Source organism: Sorex araneus, chromosome 7 (assembly GCF_027595985.1).
Source record: "Sorex araneus isolate mSorAra2 chromosome 7, mSorAra2.pri, whole genome shotgun sequence".
Classification (NCBI taxonomy): Eukaryota; Metazoa; Chordata; class Mammalia; order Eulipotyphla; family Soricidae; genus Sorex; species Sorex araneus.
This window is the reverse complement of record NC_073308.1, coordinates 8,649,118-8,672,797: the sequence shown is the minus strand read 5'-3', so window position 1 is coordinate 8,672,797 and position 23,680 is coordinate 8,649,118. Positions and strand designations below refer to the sequence as shown.

General features: G+C 47.3%; 2 protein-coding genes across 4 annotated transcripts in view; both read right to left on the bottom strand.

Annotated features, from left to right (window-relative positions):
• Window positions 1-5,344, bottom strand: part of LOC129406477 (leucine-rich repeat-containing protein 37B-like) — a 90,544-nt gene extending 85,200 nt beyond the window's left edge. For 2 of the 3 annotated variants that reach the window (XR_008631017.1, XR_008631018.1), the window contains exons 1-2: window positions 5,231-5,338; window positions 1,833-1,966 (exon numbers count right to left, since the gene is read on the bottom strand). The gene's annotated coding sequence lies outside the window, so the exon portion shown is untranslated. Of the gene's footprint in view, window positions 1-1,832; window positions 1,967-5,230 lie in introns of all 3 variants that reach the window. The other variant, XM_055144347.1, reaches the window with a different exon arrangement.
• Window positions 5,345-12,993: 7,649 nt separating this feature from the next.
• The window catches only part of LOC129406516 (leucine-rich repeat-containing protein 37A2-like), a 50,101-nt gene continuing 39,414 nt past the window's right edge, over window positions 12,994-23,680 (bottom strand). The window contains exons 9-15 of the mRNA XM_055144614.1: window positions 20,497-20,747; window positions 19,006-19,275; window positions 17,554-17,658; window positions 15,124-15,167; window positions 13,831-13,885; window positions 13,605-13,747; window positions 12,994-13,509 (exon numbers count right to left, since the gene is read on the bottom strand). Coding sequence (XP_055000589.1) covers window positions 13,173-13,509; window positions 13,605-13,747; window positions 13,831-13,885; window positions 15,124-15,167; window positions 17,554-17,658; window positions 19,006-19,275; window positions 20,497-20,747 — 1,205 coding nt within the window. The 3' untranslated portion in view covers window positions 12,994-13,172. The remainder of the gene's footprint in view (window positions 13,510-13,604; window positions 13,748-13,830; window positions 13,886-15,123; window positions 15,168-17,553; window positions 17,659-19,005; window positions 19,276-20,496; window positions 20,748-23,680) is intronic.

Genomic DNA, 23,680 nt, shown 5'->3' with positions numbered 1-23,680 from the left:
CTGACCTCACACTGTACCTTTTCCACCAATGCTCAAGTCAAATCAACAACCACGGAACATCTGTCCCTTTGACTAACACACTGCTACATTCTTCCTTGGGGGTTAGTGACCTGGGCACTTGTTCGTGCCCATTTTGAGAGTTGGCATTATTTCCCTTGAAATATAGAGGGGCCACATAATTTTCTTTCATATATTAAGCCTTGTACCCATTTTGGTTTCTGAGCACATGTGATACACAGTCTGAGGTAACACATTTACTGAGTCACAAAGTGTTCGCAGATTACACAAAGCTTTCAAAATTTGTGTTTTCTCACATCCTATAATTTCAAAGTTGCTAACCTGGTTATGTGGTGCTAATGAGAGGCTCTAATTGGAAGTTTCAGATTTCTTGATTTTACAAAAAAATAGTGGGGTGGGGTGGGCAGAGACAGTACAGTGGGTAGGGGGCTTGCCTTGCATGCGGCTGACCTCAGTTTGATCCCCAGCATCCCATATGGTCTCCTGAGCATCACCAGGAGTGATCCTTGAGTACAGAGTCAGGAGTAACTCCTGAGCACTGTTGGGTGTGGCCCGAAGAAAACAAATAATCAAATTAAAAACTTCAGTAAGGGCTGGAGAGATAGCTGAAAGACCTGTAGTATTTGCTTTGCTTGTAGCAGCTCCAGGTTTAGTCCCCGGCACCCCATGGTATCCAGAGCACCACACCAGGAGTAAAAACCGAGCACCAGAGGAATGTGCCAAAAAACACCCTAAGACAGTACACATTAATCTATTTGGTGTTAAGTAAAATCACAGAGTTTATTTTCTATGCATCCTTTACTGCTATCTGTCTAATAAAGTTTCAAGTTCTCTTTCAAACAGATGGGTCACTATAAAAGATCCATCATTCTCTCTAGGAATCTTTACCAGTTTCCTGAGAATGGGAAACGGCAAGGGTGTGGCCACCCAGCTGAACTACTGGGTCCTGGTCTAAGCTCACAAGGGCCCACGCAGGGTTCTCCCAGGAGCTGTCTAGGGCTGGTTCCCTTGGATGATCAACACACTGGACTACTGCAGCGATACTCGGCCAACTGGTCTGCACGGGCCAATGTTAGGGCTCATGCCATGTGGTGAATGAAGCATGAGGAACTAGGACTTATAAATGAGTCCCTGTGCATGCAAGGCCTGTAACCCATGACCACAGAGCTATCTCCCCAGCTCAGGACTAGCCGTCTTTCAAGTGTCTAACCACATTATTAGACAATGTGGTTCCTTTGTGTTTTGTACCCTACATGGCAATGCTCAGTGGTTACTTCGGACTCTGCACTCAGGAATCACTCCTGGTAGTGCTTGGGGACTATATGGGCTGTCGGGGATCAAACATGGGTTGGCCATGTCACAAGACAAGCTCCCTCCCCACTGTACTATGGCTCCAGTCCCTGAAGAGTGTGTGGTTCTAAACCTGATTCATGTCGCAGAATGAGATTTATATGAACTGTTAATTTAACATGGGCTAAGGGGAAAATAAAGGCTCAGTGAGCAAAGTGTCTTGCCTTAGGAAAGTGTCTTGGCACAGATGAGCCTCAGCACGAAGTCTGTGATCAGATGAGCATTAGCTTCCCCCAGGGCTGATATGTGTTGACAGGACACACCTACAGGAAGTGTCTAGCACTGTGTCTGCCTCATCTCCTCGACTCACACCCAGAAGCCCGGGCTCCATCATTGCCAGGCAATGAATCCCAGCACTGGGAGGGGACCCAGGGGTAATGGGGAAAAGGCAGGGACCACTCAGAGTCACTAGCTGAGACACTTCATGGGGCCCTTCAGCCCCGCCCAGAGCTTGCCCAACTCACTGGGCTTGCGGGTGAGGGAACCACGATGCTCAGTCCGGCTCCATCCTCCCGAGGTTCTGGCTGGCTGCTTCCCTGGCAGGCTGCGCTGGTCAGCTCGCCCACCAGACCCGAATGCTGCTGGCATGGAGTCTTCCCTGCAGAGACAACAGGGGGAGTTCCCAGTGGTGGCAAGTCCGGGAGCCATCGTCTAAGGATGCTCGGAATTATCAAATGCTTCCTTTTCAGCAGGTCCAACTTCAGGGGGCGGGGGGGACTCCAAAGAATAATAGTGAGTTTTTGTTCAAATATTGAATGTAATCAAAGTAAAGAGAAAGTAAAGTGAAATTTATCAGCTACACAGGCGGGGTGGGGGGCTGAGGGGGGCGTGGAGGGGAAGGTTTACTGTGGTTCTTCGTGGTGGAATATGTGCACTGGTGAAGGGATGGGTGTTCGAGCATTGTTTAACTGAGATTTAAGCCTGAAAGCTTTGTAACTTTCCACATGGTGATTCAATAAACAAATAAATAAATAAATTTTTTAAAAAAGAAAAGGCTGGGTCAGGCAGGGCTGAACTGATGTAATGGGGTGTGGACGGGGCGGCACAGGGTTTGCTGCTTCCTGGGTTAGTTGGCAGGTTGGCACAGAGTCCTTCTGGGCTTTGCTGAATTCTGACAACACCTTTGGAAGTTTTAAACAAAAAAATACCCTGTATGACAAGTTTCCCACTAGGATGCCCACCACAGAAATCTAAGTAGGGAGATATGCTGCTTTGTGATCTGAGCACAGAGCAAACATCTCTCTGAGCCCTCCCCATGGGGACAGGCCTTCTCCCCCGCAGTCCCTCTGCTCCCCCAGCACAGAGGGCAGCAGGTATGAGAGCTGAGAACCTCGGGCAAAGGAAGCTGACAGAGCAGAGACAAAGGATGCGATGGGAAAGGGAAGTAAGTACCTTTGAACTCCTAAGCAGCCTAACTGTGGGCCTGCAGTTAGATCAGAAGCCCAGGCCCCAAGACTCCTTCCTGGGACTTGGAATTTGGTCACGTGGGGACCATTTTATTCTCAGAGCAGTGAGGTGCTGCTGGTTTACCTCTGTGCTGTGGGGACAGAGTGCATTTGTTTCCTGAAGTCTCTGCGCCCAGAGCTCAAGGCTTTTCATGTGGGCACAAGTACAGACATGGGGGAGGGCACCACTCAGTCCCCCCCAGGGGGTTTGAGCAAGGCCTTCTCTCCTCTCTGCATGCTTCTGGGGCCACAGGGAGCCAGTGTCCCTGTCTCTGTGGACACACACCCTTACACATTCAGGCACACGAGTCTCCTTCTCAGCCTTCTAGAATGGGCACTAGGCTAGTGTTTTCTCTTCCCTTGTGGAGGTTTCTCTTGTTGTAGGGCCAAGAGACAGTAGCCTAACGGTGGCCCACATCTGCCCCTGTGGCTGAGAGTGCAAACGCCCAAATGTGGGCTCATGGGAAAGAAGACTTTTATCTGATAGTCTCCTAGCTGAGCTTTACTCTGACCTACCTTCATGAATCAGATCTTTCAAAACATCCTAGTCAAGAAGAGGTGATTAGAGGCTGGAGCCATAGCACAGTGAGCAGGGCATCTGCCTTGCACACTGCTGACTTGGGTTCAATTCAATTCCCCCAGTTCAATTGGGGGCACCCTAAATACTCCCCCACCTGGAGTGATCCCTGAGCACAGAGTCAGGAGTAAACCCTGATCATTGCTGAGTGCAGCCAAACAAAACAAAACAAAGGTAATAGGGGATCACCTACACATTTATGGTCAGCTTTTTAATCAAGGGCACCAAAATATCTGGATGCCAATATTTTTGTTCTTGTTAAAAACATTTTGGTTTTGTGCTGCTGACGTTAAACCAACAGGAGGGTTTGGAGTGATAGTACAGTGGGGAGGGTGTTTGCCTTTAGTGTGGCCAACCTGGGTTTGATCCCTGGCATCCCATATGGTCCTCTGAACACTGCCTGAGTGCAGAGTCAGAAATAACCCCTGAGCACTGCTAAGTCTACCCCACCTCCAAAATAAATAACTAAACAAATAAAAGCTCGAAGTTCTTTGCTGGCAGAAAGTTCTCAGAATTATGGAACATCAGCAAGGAGAGAAAGCAAGCTCAGCTTCTCCCAGGAAGACACCTCAGAATTTGGTTTCCAGACAATCCAAACATCGTTCTCACACTCTGCCTCTCCCAGGGAATGCAGGGCCCATGGAGAGGCCAGGAGAGCCCAGGCCCACAGCCACCAACAGGTCCCCTTGCAAGGGCCAGAAGGAGGTAGTCTTTCGACTACATGGAAAGGAATGGACATCATGTGAGAGGGGAGGCTGGGGGAGCACAAGGTGAGGAGCCTTAACATGTGCAGGACAACTCACACACCATTCTGCCACCACACAGTGGCATCTCCACTTCCCCAGGCCAGCAACGTGACTGGAAGGACTGGGTCCTGCAGCTGCAGTGGAGTGAGCGACTGAGGCACCAGCACTCACCTTCAGGGATTTGGCTGCTGCCTACCAGGTGGGTGGCCAGCACAGGGAGTCCAACACCAGTGCCAGACACACAAACCCCAGGACAGCCCAGGGAGACAGAAGGTGAGGAGAAACTCTGGCTACACAACAGGGGCGGGCCCCCATGCTAGCTGACCACTGGAGACCTTCAGGGGCCAGTCCAGCCAGCCCCCTTAACTGCCAGGTTGTGCGCAAGTGTCTGTATTTGGCTGCTGTGCGGCAGTGAGGGGGGTTAGCAGAGGGCTCTGAACTTTCTCAGACCGCATGGGGACTGGGCCAAGGGGCCATGGGTGCAAGCTGAGGCCGCGGGCAGAGGTGCAAGGACCTTGCTGGGTTTGTCATGAGACGGATGAGGAAGCGGAGACGGGGGCCAGGGAGGACCGGGAGGACACGGGAGTGAGGCGCTGAGCTCGGGCACATTTAAGGGCTGGGTCCAGGTTGTCACGAAAGCGCTGGGCTCCACCGGCCACTCGCCTTGGCTGTGCTGGTGAACGTGGGGCCAGCGGAGGTGGAGGGGGGCTTGGAGGAGGGGCCCCTGGTTTTTGGCTTTTTTGGGGTAGACACCCGACAGTGCTCAGGGCTCAGTCCTGCGCTCCACACTCAGGAATCCCATACGCGATGCTGCGGGGGATCGAACCCGAGTCCCCGGGCGGGCCTCGGGGTGCACTGCAGGGAGCTGAGGGAAACTGGGCTAAGGGAGCCGAGCCCGCGAGGGGCAGAGCGGCGAGGGCGGCCCCCGGGGTCGCGGGGCGGCGGCGGGCCGGGGTCGGGCTCGCGGGCTCGCGGGCTCGGGTGGGGAAGGGGCTGGCAGACGCCGGGCTCGGGGCGGGCGCCCGGGGGGATCCGCGGGGGCTCCCCGCCGCCGCGACGCTTCCCCTCTGCTCGCCCCCTCAGCCGTCACTCACCACAGGGAGCCGGGAGGCGGTGACGGGCGCTCAGGGCCGGGGCAGCCCCTCAGCTTCGCTCCAGACGCGGTGGCCGCCTCGCAGCCTCAGACAACTGGAAGCAGCGCCCGCGGCGATGACGCAAGCACGTCGTCTGGACGTCGGGCCACGCCCCCACGCGACGGCCCAATCGCGGAGCCCCGAGGAGGTTGAGGGCGGGGCCAGTCATTAGGGGCTTCGCCCCAGATCCCGGAGGAGCCTGTAGACCTTCCCCATAGTGGGGCTTGCCACTGTCGCAGGTGTCTTAGGCTCTAGATCCTACTGGCTACCTTCCCTTGCCGGCCACCTTCTGTGTAAGGATCGTCCGTCTGGGCTTCTGTGAGTGAAGCTTGCCCACTTGTGAAGCCCCCCGTCTTTGCTTTCCCAGGCCGTTGGCGCTGGGGACCAACAGAGCTCAAGCACCTTCCTGCCCAGGGGGCTCTCAGGAAAACGTGTTTTCCCTACTCCTTATAACAGGAGCGCGCCCTGAAAGCCCACCGCGATGTTTTATAGTCAACTGTTTGGCATCTGTCCCAAAAACCCAAGACATTTGCACCCTTCTGGTCTTTGCAGCACTATTCACAATGGCCAAAATCTAGAGCCGACCCAAATGTCCAAGAATAGAGGACTGGTTAAAGAAGCTGTCTCTATCTTTAAAGGTACATCTAGAATGGAATACTACTCAGCTCTAAGAAAAGATGATAGCATGTAATCTGCTGCTTATGTGGATAGATCTGGAGATTATCAGGACAGATTAGTCAGGAGAAGAGACCCAGAATAACCTCCCTGACATATAAAAATACGAATCAGTACTTTGGCTCCTTCTTTTTCCGGGTGGGATGTGGAGATCACTCTCAGGTCTGTGGTTGGGAAATGGTCACTCCTGGCAGTGTTTCTGGGACCATGAAGTGTTGTGGATCGAACCCTGGCCTCCAGCATGCAAACTCTGTGCTCAGCCAGTGAAGGCAATCTCTGCAGCCTGTGTGACCTTTGATGGCAGCCCCAACTTATCCTTCCCTGCAGGGCGGAGTGAGAGTTGGGAGGCTTCAGAATTCAACCCCAGCTCATGGACTTGGATGTGTGAACTTGAGCACTGCCTGTCTAGAGAACAGCCATCCCTTGCTCCGCATCCACAAACTGAGAGCCCTGACAAGAAAGTGACGGGCAGTTCACTCAGCACACTGACCTGCAGAATGTGTGGCCCCAGGCTCCTTGCAACACACTCATTTCATATGTCCAGAGTGTCAGCATTGATGTGCTCCTTTAGGTAGGTGATCAAATCTGGCTCACTGCTCATTTTCCTCGCTCTTGTATTTAACTTTTCCTGGCTTACAAGTGCACGGGTGATATATCAAGATGATTACTTTTCTTTTTGGGTCACACCCGGTGATGCACAGGGGATACTTCTGGCTCGCACTCAGGAATTACTTCTGGCAGTGCTTGGGGGACCATATGGGATGTGGGAATCGAACCTGGGTCAGTTGTTTTCAAGGCAAATTCCCTACCCACTGTACTATTGTTTCAGACCCCAAAGATCATTATTTTGGAGTATCTAGAAGTTATGAGTATCTTTGTTGGAGAGGGAGATCTGTGCTTCTTCCACTGCTACTGGGGTTCTTGCTGCCACAGATCTATCTCAGGTGGGATGGAAGGTGGGGTGCATGAGACTGGGATAAGCCCACTGGACCCAGGAGAGCCTCGGGCAGTACCTGGCTGCACCAATTTTTGGTTTTGGGGCCACACCTGGAAATGCTCAGGGGGTTCTCCTGACTGCACTCAGGAGTCACACCTGACCGTGCTCGGGGACCATATGAGATGCCAGAGATTAAACCACGTCAGCAGCACGGAAGACAACCACCTTTCCTACTGTCTCTCTGACCCCTATTAATTTTTAAAAAAATATTTTGGGGCCATACCTATCCAGGTCTTACTCTTGGCTCTGTGCTCGTGGATCACTACTGGCAAGGTTCAGGGGATCATATTGTAGGGTCAGGGATCAAACTCATGTCACTTGGGTGCAAAACAAGTGCCCTACCCACTGGTCTATTACTCCCATCCCTCCACCAATGTTTTCTGAAATCGAGGTGGAGAAATATCATCTTAGTCAACTACTGCTCACACATTCATCTTTACTCTGTGCCTCTGGGCATCCTGCTCACTGCGGACTGAGGGGTTTGGTTTGTTTAGCTTTTAGAGAAGTGGGGCTTCGTCCCAACCTAGTGGTGGTCAGAGGATATTTAATGCTCTGTATTCAGGGGTGACTCCTAATTGGGCTTGGGGGACCAGAGGTGGTGCTGGGAGTGAATTACACATTGGTCAGTAACCTGTAAGGAAAGGGCTCTCTTTCCAGCCTGGAAAACTATGTTTTTCATTGTGTTTGTGTTTTAAAAGAATACCAAGCCCCCCCCCCAAAAAAAAAGAAAATTTTCTGCAAGGTTTTAAGGGAGGAGAACCTTCAATACTAAGATAGGGCATGCACTTGTGAATAAGTCTGAGAGCTTGGGAAAACAGACAGGCCTTTAGCATCAACAGCAGTATAGACACAGCTGCAAAAGTTCTAACCATTTCAAGAGCCCGAGAGTGTGGAGAGCCACCATGGGACCATGCTTTGTAGCACTCTTTGTAATCAACACCTGTGTGCTTCGAAAACAACTCCTAATAAGGAAACAGGATGTCTTGCCACGCCCATAAGCTGTGACTAACCTATCAGATGCGGACACGTGGGCATAAGCAGGCAGCGAGAGGTATATAAGGGGGGAGGTCACCTAGCTCGGGGGTTCTCCCTCATGCGTCCCTTTTTCCGCCTTACTCCACGTCCCCTTTCCTGATTTCATCTCTAACGCATGAGAAAGTTCCTAAATAAATCGCAGCCAAAAGGATCTCCGAGTCGCGTGTTTCTTCGCTGGACGAAGCGGCGCGCGACACGAGAGTGTGACCATAAGTAGGGGTAGGAATTGAATCTGCTGTCATTAATTGCTTTGGCACTTGGGGAGCACTTGGACAGAACAACAGGACTGCTTGTGATTTGCTTTAATACTCATCCCTGCTGGAGGATGATGGCTTTAACAGCTTTTCAGGAACGATTATTCTGGGGCCACAGGAGAGGCTCCCATCCTCCCATTCTCCCACTCCTCGTGGACCTCATCCCCACCTCGGGGAGGGATTCCAGCTCACGTCCAGCATTTCCTGCCAACAGCCTTTATTGGTTACATGAACGTTGACCTTTTTGGCTTTACTTCCCAAGCCCATCGCTGGACTTATTCATGTATGCATTTTAAAGTGAGAAAATAGGTATTTTACAGGAAATGCTGAGAGGCTCTTCAGAAAATAAAATTTCCAGGTGGTGTGTTGCAGGGAGCTGCCTGCTCATGCAGGGTCCTTATTTGGACATAGCCCTAGGAGCTGCCTCACACAGAGGGCCAAGAACACTTGGCATAGTTCCCTGTACTGCCACCCCCAGTACGCAGAGAAGCTATTATATTGCCAACCCAAGCCTATAGAGATTAATACATTCCCACCCTTAGCCTGCTGAGAAGTTAACAGGATATAGATGTGTTAATAGATTAGTAATCCCATCAAGGGCCAAGATCCAGAGACAATATAAAACAAATCTCCCAGAAGCACGAGGCCACTTTGTGGCTGCACAACCACTTATAGTCTAGCCCACTGATGTGCCTAAAGCAACACCCATGTGTTAGGTTTTAACAAACTTGCTTCTATTCACTGATATACAGTCTCCATTCCTCTCAGAGAGCCTGGCAAACACCGAGAGTATACCGCCCACATGGAAGAGCCTGGCAAGCTCCCCGTGGCATAATCGATATGCCAAATACAGTAATAGTTAAAGGTCTCATTCCCTTGACCCCGAAAAAGCCTCCAATCATTGGGAAAGACAAGCAAGGAGAGGCTACTAAAATCTCAGGGTTGGGATGAATGGAGACTTTACTGGTGCCCGCTCAAGCAAATCGATGAACAACGGGATGACAGTGATATAGTGACAGTGAATAGATTAGTAGGATACACACGTAGCTGTACGGTCTGCTAATCATTAAAAGGTTTAGGAATGATCAGGTTGTTCCCCATTGCATTTTGTTAAGATCAAAGAAATGTATGATCTTAGGAATATGCTTTTTGCCATTACAATGGATGACAATGCTTGCCAAGTTCCTGATAGAGATGTAGAAAAGGCTGCTTGAAATAAAGATCGAGGCTGCTGGTCCACAAGCACTCAGACCTCTCAACCACTTATTTGTCTCTTTAAGATCCTCACCTTCCCTCTTAGCCCATTCCTTTGACAGCCCGCATGCCCTCTAAGTGGTGCCAGAACTAAGGGCAAGAGGAACCGAGGTGTGTGGCCTGGAAAAGACAAGGCAGCTGCGGAATAGGTAAGGAAGTCTGGGGCGGGACAGTTATTGCTGAGTAAGGGGGGACAATGGAGCAACAATTAAGTAATCAAAAACTGTTTGCACAGATGCTTGCTTTTATGATTCAAAGTGGAGGTTTAAAGTAAAATAAAGTCAGATTGTAAAATTTTTGCAGCATGTACATTCTGTTTCTCCTTGGTTTCCTAGCCAAGGAATTCTAAATGAGCCAACTCGGAAACAAGAGCTTGGATCAAGATCTCCAGCAGCATTTTAATAATTGTGGTCCTGATAAAACTCCAGTAGATAATTTTGCTCTCTGGACATTTATTATGGAAGGGATCTGCTTCCAGGAAGAAAAATGTGTTCCAGAACAAAAAAGGGAGAAAATAGAAACTAAGGAGAAGCCAGAACAAGGGACAGTCCTTCGGGTCCTCCCACTTCCACAGCTCCTATAGTAGCTGTTTTAGAAGAAGAAAGTACTAACAATCTTATAGCAGATCCGTTACAAAAATTAACTGTTGTTCCTATTAAACAGGATGAGAATGCTATTCGGGTATCCCAAAGAGGAATCAAAAGAGCTATGCTAGGAGTATCACGTCTCACTCAAGTGAGAGAAGGAATCCTGAGTTCAGACCTCCGTCAACGGTCAAGAATCAGGGACGATGTCTCATTTGCCAAGGCATCAAAAATCAGATGGGCCGGACATGTAATGCGATTCAGAGACTGGTCTAGAATTGTTACCAACTGGATTCCACGGGACATCAGAAGACCCCATGGCCGCCCACCAATGAGATGTTCAGACTTCTTCATCAAAACCCTGAATGAACAGTTTGAGGCTCTTCCTGTTCCTGGAGCTAGCAGATATCATTGGGCTACACTAGAATGCGACAGGGACAAATGGAAATGTTACTGGTGCCCACTAGAGCAAATAGAAGGTCAATGGGATGACAAGTGATACAAAAGTGATATTCCTTGAAGATACTCAGCTTCTTCCTCCATATTCTGAGAGGCAATCTGTGTGGGAGGAAGCGATTGCAAAGGCTACAGCAGCAGGAGAGGATGTCAGGGAATTTACTCTATCTCCTGTCAGACTGAATGTGCAAGGAAACCGTGTGCATAATAGTCTTACCCTCAAGGAAATTAAATGGGTGTGGTTTGGGTCTCACCCTCCCTGGATTTTCCCCCACGGTCACTGTCGAGTGAGCAGACCCAGTAGTTTGGCTTTCTGATACACCTGTCTGAATTGAGCAGTGGCCACTTAATAAAGAAAATCTTGCTGCTGCAGAATAGTTCAAGGACAATTATATTTGGGACATATCGTGCCTTCTAATTCTCCCTGGAACTCACCAATTTTTGTAATAAAAAAGAAATCTGGTAAGTGGAGGAGGCGACGAGATCTTAGAGCAGCTGATGACATATGCAGACTATGGGAGCTCTGCAGCCGGCCTGCCAAGTCCTGTTGCTATTCCTGGTCTGTATTACAAAGTTGTTTTGGATTTAAAAGATTGCTTTTTTACTACACCTTTGCAAGAAAAATATTGTGGTTGCTTTGCCTTTCATGTTCCTAACATTAATTTACAAAACCTTATGAACATTATTATTGGGTTGTTTTACCCCAAGGAATAAAAACAGCCCCACTTTGTGTCAAAAGTTTGTAGCTAAAGCTATTCAGCCTATAAGAAAATTATATGAGCGTGTCATTATTTACATGATATGAATGATATATGTATAAATATATATATATATATATATTTGCTTTTTGGGTCAAACCCGGCGATGCACAGGGGTTACTCCTGGCTCATGCACTCAGGAATTACTCCTGAGGGTGCTCGGGGGATCCTATGGGATGCTGGGAATCAAACCTGGGTTGGCTGCGTGCCAGGCAAACACCCTACCCGCTGTGCTGTCACTCCAGCTCCCTGAATGTTATTCTTATGGCTGCCAAAATTGAAGATTTAATAAAAGAAGCATATGTGGCATTACAAGATAATCTTAAGAAATGGGGACTTGTTATAGCACCAGATAAAATCCAATGGAAAGCCCCATATGAATATTTCAGCTATAGGTTATTACAAAACCGAATTGTGCCACAAAAAGTGCAAATTTGGAGAGATTGTTTGAAAACTTTAAATAATTATTAAAAATCACTTGGAGATATTAATTGGATTCTACCTGATTTAAAATTAACTACTGGGAAATTAAAACCTCTTTTTGATATGTTAAAAGGTGATGCTGATCCTTTATCCCCCAGGGAGTTAAATCCAGAAGCTTCCTTGGCATTAGAAGCAGTAGAAGAGTATCTTCAAGCGGCTCAGCAAAAATACTTGAATTATAATCATCATTATCCTGGTGATAGATTGTTACAACTTGCCTTAAAGACATCTTTTATCTTTCCCCATGTTGTTAAAGACTTCTATTGCAGGGGCCTTAACTGTATTTACTGAGGGCACCCCTAAAGGATTTGCTAGTATAGTTGTGAAAGATACACTTCAGTTGTTTTCTATTTCTATTGCATCTGCACAGCAGTGAATTATATGCTATTTGGAAAACTTTGCAATTATGGAAAGACATTTTGAATATTTATATGGATAGCTACTATATAGCAAAAAATTTGCCAGCAGTAGAAACAGGCATTTTGTCTCAAATGAGTACCTCTCCCATTGTTAATTTGTTTATTAATAATCAGCAATGCTTGCAAGCCCGGACCTCTAGGGTGTATATAGGACATATCAGAGACGTGTGGTGTCTATATAGGACATATCAGAGCCCATTCAGAGTTACCAGGTCCTTTATCTGAAGGCAATGAGCAAGCAGACCTTGCTCTTAGATATCATACTATTCTTACACCTGAACTGTCACTGTCATCCTGTTGCTCATAGATTTGCTCGAGTGGGCACCAGTAACATCTCCATTGTGAGACTTGTTGTTACTGTTTTTGGCATATCAAATATGCCACGGGTAGCTTGCCAGGCTCTGCCATGCGGGCGAGATACACTTGGTAGCTTGCCAGGTTCTCCGAGAGGGGCAGAGAAATCGAACCCATGTCGGCCACATGCTAAGCAAACGCCCTAGCTGCTTGGCTATCGCTCCAGCCCAGGCTATCGCTACACCTGAACAGTCAAATAAATTACATCCTCAAAATGCAAAAGCCTTTCAATATCAATTTGGACTTACTAGAAAGGCAAAAATTGTTAAAAATTGCCCTGCCTGTGCACGTCATTTCAGAATAGTTTCTGATGGGGTTAATCCAAGAGGACTCCTTCCTAATGAATTATGGCAAATGGATGTTACTCATGATCCTTAATTTGCAAAATTGAAATTTATTCATGTTTCTGAGGACACGTTTTTAGGTCTGATCTTTGAAACTTGACAAACTGACGAGGCCTTTAATAATGTATCACGTCATTGTTTTAGTCCATTTTTTCAATTTGGTATTCCACAATCCTGTAAGACTGGTAATGGCCAGGATATACTGGTAACGCATTTTATACTGGTAGCACATTTTAAAACTTTTGCGTTCACTGTGGGGCCTCTAACACCATGTCCTCCGGTGATGGTTCCTATTGCTCCTCATCAATCTGAGTTGAGATCTCCAGTGATGACAGGATCTCCTGGGATCTGAAGGACTCTCGTGCATGGGGGACCTGTGGAGCCTTGATGGACTGTCGTGCTGAGAGGGGCTGTGAAGACCTGATGGACTGTCGTGACTGGGGGGGAGTCTGTGGTGTCAGGGTGTCATGTAGAGATTTGTTGGTCTGTCGTGCCAGGGGGACAAGTGGTGGTGGGGGGCGCTGAGGTGCCTGAGTCTTCCGTGCTCCCTGGGACTTCATGGCTGCTTTGGTCTCCTTGGCTGCTTTCTCCTCAGGAGTCAGTTCTGTTTTCACTACTCTGAGCTCCCTGGAACAAGAATACAGTCAGCTCTCGCAATGGACGTCCCCCCTCTGCACCTCTTCCTGACTTCAATTTGGTATTGGACCTGTCCCATCATTTACCCTTGGTTTCTGTTGAAAGTCTCGTCCTCGTCAGAGGAATCCTTGTCGTGTAGCTTCCGTGCCATGTTTTTCTGACGTATGGCATTGAGTGGCTGATACATGTCCCTCAACCACAGGGGCCGCCTTCGCCAGAAAAAGTCCTCCTGGAAAAGGCAAGGGGAGCTCATGATCCTGCACCCCGGCCCACTCCTGTCCTGCCTCAGTGCCCCTCCTTCCCCTTGCTTACCTGAGGCTCATGTTCCACTGAACTTCTCCTACGAAGCAATAATCCAAAGAAGATCCTTGGAGGAAAACACGGACACACATCATTCATCATTCACCCATTTCCCATGCTTCCTAGGATGGAGGTCTCTGGTCTTGTTAGGATAACTACATCGGTACCTAGGTCTGGAGCCATGATGAGTCAAACCACTATGACCTGACACCTTGACAAAGTTTCCATGCATACCTGTGGCAGTTTTTAGACATTTGTTGGGTCCTTCCAAAGGGACCACACAGTCTCTCAAGAGACCATTACATGTAGCCTGGCTAGAAAAACAGGAATGACATGTAGTTGTGCTCACCACCATGGCCCCAGCAAATGCCCTGTGCAATGAACAAACTGCCCACCACACTGAGAGAAAGCACTAGAGTCTGTCCAGAAGCCTTTCCACTGGTTGCCTCTGGATTTAGTCTCTCAGGCACCCTTTACCGGAAGTTTTGGTTGGGGGAGGTGATTCTATCGTCCCAGCTGCTTTATCCCAGATGCTGAACTAGAGTAAATGCCTGTGTGCAGTTAGCCAAGTTCTTTAGCACACTAGCTTTCATCCTGCAGACAATCGCCAGTGAGCAAAGAAGCCACAGGTATCAGCATCAAAGGCAGGAACCACACTGAGGCACGGCGATGGGTTTTGAGTGTGAACAGAGGAGACTGTGTGAACAGTCTCGAGCTTTACAGGCAGTGCGTGTGTACAGAGCAAGTGGGCGCTGAGTGGAGATAAGAAACGCAGCTCCCAGTTCAAGGACTCTGGTCATCAATGGAGAGGTCCCAAGGGACAGGGACCATGCTCTTTCCCACTCACCAGCAGTGCACCCCCAAGGGCAAGGTAGTTTCCATTTTCCCTCGGTTCCTTCTTATAAGAGTTAGAGACAGAGGTTGGGGGATGTGCCTCAATGGTAAAGTACTTGGCTTGCATGTGTGAGGCCCTGGGTTCAATTCCTGGCACCACACTGAGCGCTGAGGCTAGAGTAGCCTCAAGCTACTGGAAAGAGAGTTAAAAGGGCCTTTTGGGCGTGAGCCTCCAACTTTGGTCTCTGGCACCATATGGCCTCCCTGAGCACAGGTGGGCTGTGATCCCTGAGAGCAGAGCCACCCCACATGGGGGACTGAGCAGCCTGGCCTTACGGGGCCCTAAGACACTAATGCTGAACTCAGGCCAGGTCATAGGGCCAAGTAGCACACGGAAGGGCTCCAGAGTCCCTAAGCACGGCGGGGAAGGACACTCCAAGGTAAATGAAAGATTGACAGACTAATATTTACCTGGATCTTCCATCTTTACACTCCTCTGGTCTATGAGAATAAATCTGTTTAAAAAAAAATATGATCATGATTATCGCGGTGACCAATCTCTATACAACCTTATTAAATCCATTGATTTTGCTGTACCTACTCACTGATGTCACTTTTTGAGAACAGGAATTCTCTTCTGATTAATAGTCCCTGGACTCTCCTACAGCACATGACTTAAGGGGCACAGTTAGGAATACAGCTTAGTGACTGTTTTAGAGAAATTCAGGACATTAATCCAGATTTAAAATTTTAAAAAAATGAGGTAGGAAACAAAGTATCTGCCAATACCCAAACACAGAAACATTCTTTTTAACAATGTTTTCTAAACAATGTCAAGAACCAGTCTGATGCCTTTCCCATCGCCACTATTCATCCCCAGTGAGGAGTCCACCTCAATGCAACGAGCAGAGTCGAGTCTTACAGGAGACAAAACTTGGTTGCAATTGCAATGTTTCCTCCCCAAACAAACCAAATCCAATAAAGCTTCTATGAGATATGTCGATTCCTGGAGCTATAAATATACAGTGGATGGGGCACTTCCCTTGAACGTGGTTGACCCAGATTCGATCCCAGGACCCCAGATAGTTCCCTGAACCCTATTGGGAGTGATCCCTGAGAGCAGAGCCAGGAATAAGCCCTGAGCACAGATAGCCCCCAATAAATAAATAAGTAAATCAATATGTCAACTGTTAGACCGACTTCTACTGAAATTTCAATACTTTAAACATTTCCGTGTTTTTGTCCTTAAGGAGATAAAATGGAACAGTGGAATAAGGAGCACGGGCTGCTTTGCATGTGACCCTCATGTTTGAAAGTGGGATGATGGGGCTGGGGAGGTAGCTCAGTGGGAGAATGCCTGCCTTGCATGCAGGAGACGGGGGTTTGGTACCCAGCATGACAAGAACAGCAAGAATGGAGGGATGCTAATGCTGCCCTTAGAGGACTGCGAGGATTAAACCAGACAACATATAGGAAACGCCTTGTACTGTGGTTGGCATAAATCAGTGCTGTGTTTGCTGGTGATGTCACAAATGAGCAGCTTACACATATCAAAGGCTCAGAGAGCTCTTCCTCAGCACCGTCACTTCTAATTTATTCTAATTCTTTGTTGGTTGTTGTGGTGGTGCCAGGGATCGAACCCAGGGCCTCACACACGCAAGACAAGTGCAACACCACTAACCTAGATCCCGAACCCCTTCAATCACATTTTGCTGTTGGTTTTTTTTTTAAGGCTCTACCTGGCAGTTGGTACTTGTGGGGGCTACTTCTGGAGTGGTACTCAGGGACCAGGTAGCACTATGGCTAGCACCTGGGGTTCCCATGTGCAAAGTGAGTTGAAGTTTTAGTCTTTTGAGTTATCTCCCTGGCCCTTAAATCACTTATTTAATGTGCCTGCTGGGAAAAGTCAGTGGTGTGTAATTGAACAGTAGACAGATGTAGCTGAGCTCCTTGGAGTAACTACTGCATGCCTGCCATGATCAGAGTAGCCCAATGAGGGCTCAGGCTGCAGTATGCGTATGTTTGGTTTGGGAGCCACCCAGCATATGCAGGAACAACTTGATTTGCTCTTTGGGAGGAGCTCCTGATGGCCCTGGTGGGTCTGCGGGACCATGTAGTGCTGAGGATAGAATCCAGGTCTCCGTCATGCAAAGTATGGAAACTAGCCCTCGGAGCTATCACCCCTGTCTTAGCTGCAGTTTTAACTTCATCTACCAGGACAGACCTTAAACCTAAAGAGGGCTACTGCACTGATCAGCAGGACAACAACACCTTTATCTTTCAGTCCCAGGAGGGTGGAGATTCTCCATTTTGATCCTTCCAGTCAACAAGGAAAGTAGTCAGTAGAAGAATGTCAGTGAGTGGTGAGTACATCAAACCACTGACATTCTTTTGAATTTAAAAGAGGAAAAAAATTTATATTGGGACCAGAGAGAGAGTGAGAGAGCTGAATGGTCCGAGTGCATGCTTTGCATGCAGAAGGTCCAGGCTGGATCCATAGCTCTGCAAGGTGCCCTGAGCACCACCAGAAGTGACACTCCCCCCCCCGCCCCGCCCCCCGCAATGAGCTGGGGGGCAGGACCTGAACATTGCAGGGTGTAGTCCCCAAACAGCACACAGGGGGTTCATCTTTTTGTTTCATCTCTATCCTTCTTATCTTCAAAGTTATCTAAGAGCTTGTTATTTTGGTTTCACTTCCACAGTGACCTCCCAGGAGTCAGGTTTCTTCACAAGCCCTGGGATCATCTTTGCAATATGAGAAGCAAGCACACCTCATTACTCAAGACTGAAGAGGAAAATCAAGTGTCATAGGAGGAAAAGGGGCTTCTATTTTCCATTTGTAGCCCCTGAATCTATTATAAGACAGATTAAATCCTGGAAGTCTGAATGAACTGTTCTTACCTCAATGAGACAGAAAATTATAATCAATATCATCACGAGTACAGTCACAGATATTGCCAAGAATAATTTGTTATTATAGCCATATCCTGGAACTTCTTTTGTGAGCTGAAAGAAAAAGAACAGTTATTTTTATGCATTATTTTTGGGGGGCCACACCCAGTGATGATCAGGGGTTACTCCTGGCTCTGCAATTCGAAATCACTCCTGGAGGACCAAAAGGGATGCTGGGGATAGAATTTGGGGTGTTGGCATGCAAGGCAAGTGCCTAACCCACTGTACTATCGCCCCAGCACCCAAGAACAATTAGACAAAAAAATGGGAAGGATTCTTAAGCACATTAGAAAGAATGGCTAACTATTCTTATACAGTCTAAAATCCCATTCTCTCAAATGAGTGGACTATAGGCTTTTGTTTGATATGTTTTGGGGTTGTTTTGTTTTTGTTTTCAGCCCATACCCAGGGTCCTCAGAGCTACTGCTGGCTCAGTGCTCAGGGGCACTCGTGTTGAACTTTCTCCTTGGCCCCAATATGTTCTTACAGAGCACACCAGATATGTTACACCATCTTGTCTGTAGCCTTTCCTTCTACAATTTATTTATCTGGTGTGTTAGGTCCTCTCACACCTCTCCTAGGAACAGTGCTACCTTTCTATAAATGAGCACAGGGACCATCATTATTGTAGTCAAAATTGTGTGGCCACAAAAAAGAGAGCGAGCAAGTAAAAGAGGGAGAGCCAAGAGACCCTGGTCTTCCTGCTCGTGTTCTTTCATGGCATGGCCTGAGAGCCCCAGAAGCCCCTGAGCCTGGTCACTGTGAGATACAGTTACAGAGCTTTCCTGATTGTTATCCAGTGTCAGCCATTCAGTGCTCCAACACCTGTCCCTCCACCAGTGTACATTACCCCCCATCAACATCCCTGTATCCCTCCTGCCACCTCCCCCCACCCTCAACCCACCTCTCTCTCTCTCTCTCTCTCTCTCTCTCTCTCTCTCTCTCTCTCTCTCCTCTCTGTCCCTCTCTTTCACCTTTTCTTTCCGCCTCTCTCTTTTCCCATTTCTTCCCTCTCCCTTCTCTCTTGCTGTCTCCTCTCTCCTCTCACTCTACACCCCCCTGTTGGACATTATAGTTTGCAATGCAGATACTGAGAGGTCATCATGTTTGATCCTTTACTCACTTTCAGCACACGTCTCCCATCCAGAGGGATCCCTTCCAACTATCATTGTTATCGTGATCCCTTCTCTATCCCAGCTGCCCTCTCTCCCAGCCCTTGAGGCAGGCTTTCAACTGTGGACCATTCATCCTGGTCGTTGTTTCTAAATGTCCTTGGGTGTTAATCTCATACTAAGATTTAATTTATTTTTTAACATCCCAAAAATGAGTGCAATCATTCTGTTTGTCCTTCTTCTGACTTATTTCACTTATGAGACTCTATGAAAAAAAATCTGTCCTCACCTCACTTTCCTCTGGCTGTTTCTGTTCATCCTGGCCTTCGGTATTGTCACTGATGAAGTTCTCAGTCTTCCACTGGTCCGTATCCCATTCTGGCTTGGGAACCTTTCCTTCCTCCTGCTCACTGAGACGCTTCATCAGGAGGCCGGTTTCAGAGAGGAGCGTGGCACATGCCAGCTTCAACTGAGGCTCAGAGCAGTCCGTTTTTAGAGTCCGCATCATGTGAGCAATGAGCTTCCTCACGTTATTGTTGGGGATAAGGGACCGCAGCTGCTGGATGTATTCCATCTCCAGTTGTTCTCTTGGGTCTGGTCTTTGTGTGGCAGAGACGATGTCTGTGGCCACGTTGTGATATTCCCACTGCATCTCGCTGGACTGCTTGACAGTCGGCATGAGGTTGTCCACCATCGGGGCGTCCTTCTCATGGGAGGTGCCTTTGCTACCGACAGTTTTCTCTGGCACCGTGATGCCTCTGGTGTTTGTCCCATTAGCAGCATGCGTGCTTTCTGCAGTCCTTTTTCCTGCAGATGAGTGTGAAGGTTGAAAGGACTGGAGCAAAGGTTTGTCCTGATCTCTCCAAGACAGAGACTCCTCTCTTGGTGGGGACTTGATGAGGCTCTTCACCGCAGCGAAAGGAGGCCGCTTGGCGTCTCGCACCGGCCTCTCCGGTGCTGATTCCTTCGTCTCTGTATTCGATCTGGCTTTGGCCCTTCTGCGTCCCAGGTGAGAGTAAGATTTCTGAAAATTATAATTTGTTCCATTGTGTGGGATGGGCCTGGGAAACTTCATGTTCCGAACCCTGGCATCTGCGTCTTCTAAAACGCGGAGAATGTCCCTTAGGTCTTTGGGGTTCTCGGATGGGACTTTAGGAGTGGCGGCAGATGGGCTGCCCATGGAGAACTCTTTCAGGGGCATGGAGAACACCGCCTTGTGCTCCTGGATGGAGGAGGCCTCTTCATTGAAGGAGTTTTCCACCCATTTCGTGGGCCTCCCTGCCAAGGGAAGCTCTTTCGGTTCTCTTGGGGCCGGCTGCCTGAGCCTTCTTTTTTGGGCAATGTTCCCCGTCGTGGGCAGAGCCTCCCCTTTCCTTAGGCTGTGCTGATTGCCCCCTTCTTTGAAGCGCCTCTTCTGGAGGCCCCCGGGGTTCTTGAACGTGCTGCTCATCTGCAGTGCTTGCCTCTCCCCCTCCTCCACCTTTCCTAAGTGCTTTCTCTTTGGCCAGACAGTTTTCAATTTCTTCGGAAAGATGTGATGTTTCAGTTTGGGCCCAAAAAGTATGGAACTGACCAGCGTGGCAGTTTTCTCTCTCTTTCTAGCTTTGTGAACTTTTGCTTGAGTTCCTGCATTTATCAAGCTTTCCAGAAAATGGAGACTTTTCGACTTATTGTATGTTGTATTGTTGGAGTCGAGCTGTAGATACATCGGAATTGTGCTATTCTTCAAATGTTCCAGAGGATTTGCTCCATCTTGCATATCTGAAAAAAGGAGCTTAACGAAGGATAACAATGTTGATTCAAAATCTCCTATGTTCCCATCCAGGAGAAAAGGCACTATGTAATTTAGCCCAGTACTGATATCACTCTCATCATTCACGTCTAGCTGCTCGTTCACTAAAAGGGACATGCTGTTCCTCTCTGGCGAGGTGTTCTCCGATTCAATGGTTAGCTCGGTGCTGGTTGTCCTCTTTCGGGCCTGTAAAACCTTCATGAAGTCCCCTTTGGTGTTGCTTATGGACTCTTCCTCATCTGTCAAAAAGAAAGAGCTTGCTTGTCATCATGAAAGATGACTGGGGAGAATTTTGGGAGCATCGACAGACAGAAATCCCAGGCAAGCAAATAAGTAATCAGTAAATGAATGCCGTATGGTGGGACGGGGAACAGGGAAACCCTAAATTTACACCTATGATTGACAAAAGGCTGGCTGGAGCGATAGCACTGCAGTTGGGCATTCGCCTTTCACGCGGATGACCCGAGTTCGATTCCTTCGCCTCTCTCAGAGAGCCCAGCAAGCTACTGAGAGTATGGAGCCCTCGCGGCAGAGCCTGGCAAGCTACCCGTGCGTATTGGATATGCCAAAAACAGTAACAATAAGTCTCTCAATGAGAGACGTTACTGGTGCCCGCTCGAACAAATCGATGAGCAATGGGATGACAGTGACAGTGATTGACAAAAGGAGTAATGAAGTGGTCATCGCTATTTATTCAGAATAAATAAGGCATGAAGCTCAGTACATGTCACTATCACTGTCATCCCATTGTTCATCTATTTACTCGAACAGGCACCAATAAGGTCTCCATTCCTCGAAGCCCAGAGATTTTGCAGCCTCTCCTTACTCATCTTTCCCAATGACTAGAGACTCTTTCAGGGTCAGGAGAATGAAACCTATCATTACTGCTTTTGGCATATTGAATACATCACAGGTAGCTTGCCAGGCTCTGCCCATGTGAGTGGGATTGTCTCAGTAGTTTGCCGGGCTCTCAGAGAGGTATATGTATATGTGTGTGTGTATATATATATATATACATATATACATATATGTATATATATTACTCTATATGTCACTGTCACTGTCATCCCATTGCTCATCGATTTGCTCAAGCGGGCACCAGTAACGTCTCTCATTGAGAGACTTATTGTTACTGTTTTTGGCATATCCAATACGCATGGGTAGCTTGCCAGGCTCTCTGAGAGGGGCGGAGGAATCGAATTTAGGTCAGGTGCGTGAAAGGTGAATGACCAACCACTGTGCTATTGCTCCGACTGCTCTACATGTATGTTATGTGCATATATATATATATATATATATATACTAATTTAATAGATATAGATAAATTCACTCAGTACATGTATTTAGGATTATTCCACTGGAGGGCAGAGTGACAGTAGAGTAGATAAAGTACTTGTCTTCTACGCAGCCAACCTGGATCTGATCCCCAGCACCCCATAGGGTCCCTCAAGCCTTACCAGGCCTGACCCCTGAACACAAAGTCAGGAGTAAACTTTGAGCACCTCTGAGTATGCCCCCAAACAAGCAAACACACAAACAATAATAATATGATTATTCCACTGGTCCCCAAGGACCAAGTGCCTAGTATTCAAGAGAAATATTTGCTGCCCAGTTAGACTCTTTACAGATCAACAATGACTTCTGTTTTATTTTTTGGCCATTCCCAGCCATGCTCAGGGGTTACTCCTGGTTCTGCTTCAGAATTCTAGCAATTCTGATTTCTAGGAATTCAGAATTGAAGTCTGTTGAGTTATGAATTCAACATAATCTGGTTCCAACTGTATTCTGTGAATCTGAAAGTATTTCAGATCATTAAAAACTAACTAACCTTGGGTCTGTGATTCAGCCACAGGACAGGATTGATGCACAGCTGACTTAAATAACATGCATCTTAGAGATAAGTGACCTTCCTCTATGATTAAGGAGGAGTGTTTTAGATAGAGAAAAATTAAGATTAAAATTGAGCAAGTTCCAAATTCTGATTTAAAGTCTACACTTTTTGAGTAAAATATACCTTTCTTAATGTCTACCTGCTCTTCATGCTTATTGGTTTATATAAACACTGAACTAATTTAATAATTTATTCTTTGTGCTGATAGTTTTACTCTTTTAATAACACAATTTAACACTAAGGTCCATGTTAGAATCTATCTTATAACTGTTATAAGCTAATTGAAAAATATTAATGCCATCAATCACTATTAACATTTGAAAACTTTTCATAATGTATCATTGGGATGGCTATGAGATTAGTTCCTGGTATGTCAAACAAATCACATGTATTTGGATCTTCTTTAGGTTTATCAGAGAAACTATTTAATAAAGTTTGCAGACATAATAATGCAGCTATTAGATAATTCAACCCTGAGTTAGAGGAGCATAAGAATAAGCCCAAGAACAACCTCAAATATATGATCATCTAATCTTTGATAAGGGAGCAAGAAATGTGAAGTGGAACAAGGAAAGCCTCTTTAACAAATGGTGCTGGCATACCTGGGCAACCACATGCAAAAAAATGGGCTTAGACCTCGACCTGACACCAGGCACAAAAATCAGATCAAAATGGATTAAAGATCTCAACATCAGAGCACAGTCCATAAGGTACATCGAAGACAAGGTCGGAAAAACCCTCCACGATATTGAAGCTAAAGGTATCTTCAAAGATGACATGCAACTAACCAACCAAGTGGAAACAGAGATAAACAAATGGGACTATATTAAACTAAGAAGCTTCTGCACCGCAAAAGATACCATGACCAAAATACAAAGGCAATCTACAGAATGGGAAAGGATATTCACCCAATACCCATCCGATAAGGGGTTGATATCAAGGGTATATAAAGCACTGGTTGAACTCTACAAGAAGAAAACATCCAACCCCATCAGAAAATGGGACGAAGAAATAAACAGAAACTTTCCCAAGGAAGAGATACGAATGGCCAAAAGGCACATGAAAAAGTGCTCTACATCACTAATCATCACGGAGATGCAGATCAAAACAACCATGAGATACCACCTCACACCATAGAGAATGGCACACATCCAAAAGAACAAAAGCAACCACTGCTGGAGAGGATTGGGGAGAAAGGGACCCTTCTACACTTCTAGTGGGAATGCCGACTGGTTCAGCCCCTTTGGAAAACAAAATGGACGCTTCTCAAACAACTAGAAA